The 5,926-nt window shown below is 44.6% G+C and overlaps 1 protein-coding gene across 1 annotated transcript in view; it reads left to right on the top strand.

The window, feature by feature from the left end:
* The first annotated feature begins 2,888 nt into the window (after positions 1–2,888).
* Positions 2,889–5,926, top strand: part of EGY3 (ethylene-dependent gravitropism-deficient and yellow-green-like 3) — a 5,295-nt gene continuing 2,257 nt past the window's right edge. The window contains exons 1-2 of the mRNA XM_086808856.1: positions 2,889–3,336; positions 5,450–5,926. The exon at positions 5,450–5,926 is cut by the window's right edge and continues 54 nt beyond it. Coding sequence (XP_086664982.1) covers positions 3,196–3,336; positions 5,450–5,926 — 618 coding nt within the window. The 5' untranslated portion in view covers positions 2,889–3,195. The remainder of the gene's footprint in view (positions 3,337–5,449) is intronic.

Genomic DNA, 5,926 nt, shown 5'->3' with positions numbered 1-5,926 from the left:
AATTGAAACTATCAAGGGTGTGAAAATGGAAGGGTACATCAATGGAAGTAAACTTAAGAAATAATATGGACCACTGACCCAAAAGATTCTCATGCAAGAGCATCTACTGAAACAAAAGAAAGAGCTGGCCAAAGAAACAATCAAACAAGCTCAAGACAAAGCTAAGGCATGAGAATCCAAGGCCAAACATAGACTCCAGGAGAGAATATTGTATATGAATATGGCTTCATTCCTCCTTGATGAGGATGACCTGGACATGGAGCCAGCATGTGAAAATCTCTACAATTGAAAGTCATGCAACGAGCATTGCATTAATTGATACGGGATTAAGTCATAACTTGATCTCTTAATGAAACATGGAAAGCAAAGTGTGCATTTATCAACTACCAAAGCTGTGGGATTTTTAAATGTTAATATTACCATCGGAAATAATCCCTTGGTTGGAAAGGTATTTGTCATGCCTGCAAGATCTATGGAAGAAGAGATGATCCTGGATTTATGCGAGTAATTGTAATATCCAGTGGAAGAGGAGGGCAACATAACTCAATGAGGACAAGGAGACCATTACTGTGCCATTATGGAGTCCCTTCAATAAAGGTAAACAAGAAATGAGGGACGACATGAAATCGCCAACGCCACGACAACCAACTATCATACCAAAAGAGGCATAAACGTCATAGCTCCCACACAAAAACCAGTTAAAGTATCTAGTTATTTAGTAGTGGGTTCCTAAGGACCAACTTCGAGCCTAGGGATACTATGACGCAGTAGCCAGGGCATCAAGGCAAAAAGTTCAAGCTATGAACAAAGGAAAGAGAAGGCCATCCATAGACTGTAAACAATATTCCAAGTAGAGTCACCACCCACAAAATGCTCAAAAGCAATGGGTTAGGAAGGATTTGCTGGCTGCATAGGGGTATTACCACGATAATACATCAATATGGGTGCCCAAATCCTACCCGAGGTCCAATACTACTAGCAATTTCAGAAGTTCGTGAAAGGATCAGGACAATGAGGACCAATTTACATTTAAAGAAAATGTTAAGAAGACTCAAAAATTGGTTTGGGAGAAGAAACCCAGTCAACCTTCCGAATAGAAAGGAGCAACATTGCGAACTCCACCTACCAAGGTGAACAAAAAGGTTAAGGAGAAAGGAAAAGAAGGTGTGCACCCACAGTCACAAGGCACACAACAAGTTCAACAAGAATCAGTGGATGCATTCTTCAGTTGGATGGATAGCAAAATCAAACACTCCCACTCTGAACTAAAGAGGTTACAATAACAACTTCCCACAAAGGCCAAGGTAACATCAAATCCAAAAACTTTACCATCCATTCAAATTAGATGCAATCCAAACTCTCCGACTTCTTCAAATAGACAAAAAAAAACACATCAAGGTCTCAACATCCCTGAGACATGGACCAAAACATACGAGAAGAAAACACCAAACACCTTTGGTACCCTCTACAGATAGACTCCAGCCAACAATTCTCCACTAAACCATCTTCTCACTCACGATCTCAAACGTTACTGAAACCACTACCACGAACAGTATGTCTTTCTCAAACACACACAAACCAGTCTTCATCTTACAGACAACAGCTACAATTGAGCATATTTTAGATTGAGCCAATTCTGTAACAGAGATGCCACACAAGAGATACTAGGGCAATAGCTTCCTACCTGATTCTCTGGTCCTCAGCACACCCTCTGCTCTGACTCAACCAATTCCACCCTCACTGTGCCGATCTTCACTCTGCAACCTTAAAAATTTGTAAGACCTCCTGTCCGCAAGTAACGTCCTCTCTATATTCCCTCTACTCACTCCCCTTTTCCTCTTTTCTAAAACTTCTCAATTTCTCCCCTACATCAATCCGTCACCGCCTTGTTTCTTCCAAAAAGTTGTGCCACCTAATTCCTTCAATTGCCCATACTCTTTCCTTTTTTCTTCATGACTCCACATTTCCACTAGGGCTACCATGTATCGCTTTTACCACCTAGGATCCACTTTACACCATTTTATACATCACGTTTGAACTCGGCTCTAGATTCCTCTCACAATGTGGTTTTTTTTTTGCGGTTATATACACGGCTACCAGTACGGTTGTGCCATGTATATAGCTTTGGAAAAAAATTGTGGTACCTCGTCGTTGCATGACCTTCGTGCCTAGCTCTTCCTTTAGCTCATCGATCTTCTTTCTTCCATGCTCTTCAACAAGCATAATACTCTCTTCTACAAGCATAGTGCTCTCAATCACAATATATGTGTTGATAAGAATATAGGGGAGAGAGTGAGCTTGAGCTCCTCACAAGTAAACACACACACAAGAGTACATGTACATAAGCAATGTAACCACTTGAAGTGTGCCAAATTTGGTTTTCTTCTAGTAAATTTTGTTCAGGTGTCATATTGCGCTAGGTGGAAGGTTGATTTTTGTGATGGGCGTCATGCCCGTTTTTGGATACTTTGCATAAAATATAGCCGTTTATTTTGAGTGGCCGTCAAGAAATGAGGTAAATTGTAAAACAGGTACTATTTCTACTAAACCCGTCATTTTGAAGGGTGACCCAGCTTGTCAAAAATCATCCTTGAACCAAAGGCTCTTCCCTCATGGGCAAGCCTTATTAATGCAATAAAGCTCGGTGGCGAAAGCAAAATCGTAGACACGCAAGATTGCCCGGAAATCAATTATAAGGGCCTAGTCTATAAAGCTACAGATCGCCGCCCTTTTCCCTAATAAAGGGGCGGAAAGATGAACTGGAAAACTCCCGGTCCCGTCCATAATGAGAATGGGTGGAGGAGATCTCCCCCTTTTGAGTTTTTTCGACTAAGTGTGTAAAGCTCCTAAGAGACCCACAGATAGATAGGGCCGGAGGGCCCTTGGATTTTGATCAGCTTGTGCTTGCTTGGCCTACTACTGGGGTGCACAATTGTACGCATCATGCAGTCTTTAGAAGCCATGTGGCAAGGCCTGGAACGTTCTGGGCTCATCATCTGGAATAAAACCACTATATTTCGTGTTGGTCACACTCGGAGGAGGGTAGTAGCAGCGCCACCAAGAAGGCCTAGCCTCTATACTTTGCGTACATATGTGTAGCAGACTACCTCCTTTTGTCATCGAGTCTGGAAACCCTAGCCTGGTGTGTGAAGGGTTTTCATTGCACATAGCCTTGTGTAAAGGGCCTGTGAGCTCATGGCCTCTCTGCTTCACCCACTGTCTTCTTCTTTCACTACGACCTCTAGTTACCTTAGCGTGAGAAAAGCCGTGGAACCCCCCAGATTCAAATCTTCTTCCAGACCCTCCTCAAAGAACAAGCTGAAGCTGATTTCGCAGGTTAGTGGGTCATTCGGATTGATTGTTCTAGTGACAAATCTCGGATTTTCAACAAAGAATGCATTAATTGAAACAAAACAGATGTATCGACTGTAATACTTGATGGGCATGCTTGAAAGTGTCAAGTCAAAGGCCAGCATGCCATGCCAGGCATATGTTGAAACCATTGGCTTCCCTAATTTAATGGATGGCTCTGCATTTTATATCAGAGCATGGTACTATGCATCAGGTCATGTCGGTCATCTATTCAACCAAACATTGTTCTCAAATCATACGTTGGCATATGCATCGTAGGCATGCCTCTATGCTATACTGAACCCACGACATGAACACAGATCTAAGCTTCTGAACCCATGTCTGTTTTCTGTCCTTTTTGGAGACTCTCTGTGAAGGTCAGTGTGAATTTTACCCCCCTTGAGAATATAGCTAAATTTTGTAGCCGTTCTTTCTAGAGCTATGGATGGCATGTACCAACCAAGCCCCATCCCATTGGACCAAGGTAGTCTGGGTTCAGACGTTAGCCCGCTCTCAGCACAAGTATGGCGCCGCTTCCCAATTCACATGCAATGGCCCTCCTTGGTGAGTTCTGATGAGGTGGAATGGTAGATTCGAGACATGGCACACTCATCTTGGCTTCTTGCAGTGGTGGGAGATCATCCCCGTGTGATGCGCTGAACTTTTGTGGCCGGTGGAGTTGCGGGGGGGTGAGGCCGGTCATCCTTGCTGTGCTGTTGACAGAGAGCTCTCCAATCTTCCTGTGCCAACTCACATGCAATCATAGTTACCGCGGAACGGGAACGTTCTGGGAACGTCGGATGCTAGAACAGGAGCGGGAACGGGAGCGGGAGCGGATCGGGAACGTCGGGGAACGCCACGTCATATGAGGAGGGGCCAAGAGAAGGTAGGGAGAGTGTGGGGCAGCCAAGAGGAAGGGTGGAGTGGTAGGGGAGAGCACTCAGGCTTCAGCAAATGGCAAAAAACAGCCGCAGCAGCAACAAAACACGTCGCCGCCGCGGCTGCGGCCGGGCAGAGACAGTCAGGCCGGAACGCCTGGAACGCGCATTCCGCCCTACTTTCCGGCGTTCCGGGAAACGTTCCGCCACGTTCCGAGTTTCCTGGCCGTTCCGCGCTCCGATTGCGCTTTCCGGGAAGGTGGAATGCCGTTCCGCGGTAACTATGCACGCAATGCCCCTGCCCTGTGACTTTTTGTTGTGGCTGCCATTCAGTCTGAACCCAGCCTTAGGTGAACCCGTAACGGCTAGGCTGGTTGCCACAGCAGGTTGATTGCAGGGGTGAAGTCGGCAAGCCAGAAAAAGGTGAAGATTATTTGCCTTCGGCCAACCTTGTGGATTGGTTGGCATGGCAACAACACCATGCATATTCAAGAAAAGGATACGGTGTCTTTACAGTGCAATAGAATGTGATAGCCACTTGGCAAGGGACCACCAGCTGGGAGATGCTCTTTTTATACAGGCTCTCTTTATACTGTCTTTGTTGATAAACTCTCTCTCTCTCTCTCTCTCTCTGTGATTAGCTTAACACCTTGGACGAAAGTATGGTGGTTGACTCACCGTGATGTGCCAAATGTTTGCAAGGTGTCCATGACGGGAAAGCATGCTGGTATGCCTTCTCATAGGAGACATTTTCAAGATTGTCCATGCACAAACTTTGGTGCACTGTAGGTCTTAGTGAGAAGATTTGTTGTGGGTCGGTATCTTATGTTGATAGCAGCTAATTAGATAAGGAACAAGTCTTTCAAACACGATGTGTGAGGTGCAATGGGTGATATTTTGATGATTTTGACCATAAGGGGTCATCAAACAATGGTTTTTAAAGGCTTCTGATTTTTATGATACAAACCATTTACCATAATTGTCATGGTAACGATATAACTTTGAAACAATCGAATGCTAAGATGTCATTAAAGGGCCTTATTTGATACATTGGCACTTTGAGAAGAATCTAAAACTGGTATGGCTTTTACTGGTTGGTCAAGTATATAATGAATCACCAACCATATGACTTAAAATCACAAGGATGAAATTTTCTGTAATTGAATTCTAGCTGGTTAGAGCCGTGTTAAAAATACACTCGCTGTTTCGATTGCCCACAGGTTTGGGGGGGAAGTCTTGCTACGTCGCGGGTGCATGCATCGGGTAGGAAGAATTACTCACAGAGATGTAGGAGTATTCACTCAAAATATGATGATGATGGATCTGCAAAGAGGGGCAACGTTCTTGAAGAAGAGAAATCTCAGCCATCTGAAGGCACAGATGGCATCCGAGAGGAATCATCTCAAAAGAAAGAGGTGGTGGTGGCTGGCAGCCAAAGTCCAGGGGAACAGCCCGAGGTGGCTGAGGCTTCAGATCAAGTAAATGCTGCAGTAGAAACACAAGAGAACAAGCAGGAAACAGATTGGAAACTAGATAGCGACTTCAAGAAGTTTATGAGCAACCCCTCCATTGAATCAGCTCTCAAATTGGAGAAGAAAAGAGCTGAGCAGAGGCTACAGCAGCTAGAGAGAGAGAGTGGTAGGAACATATTCCAAAACCTTTTTTCAGGTCTAGTAAAAAACGCCCTGGTGAAGGAG

The sequence above is a fragment of the Cibotium barometz genome, chromosome 14 (assembly GCF_041138505.1).
Source record: "Cibotium barometz isolate CiBa-2024 chromosome 14, ASM4113850v1, whole genome shotgun sequence".
NCBI classification, from domain to species: Eukaryota; Viridiplantae; Streptophyta; class Polypodiopsida; order Cyatheales; family Cibotiaceae; genus Cibotium; species Cibotium barometz.
The sequence above is the reverse complement of the archived record's forward strand: the minus strand, read 5'-3'. Positions and strand labels throughout refer to the sequence as shown.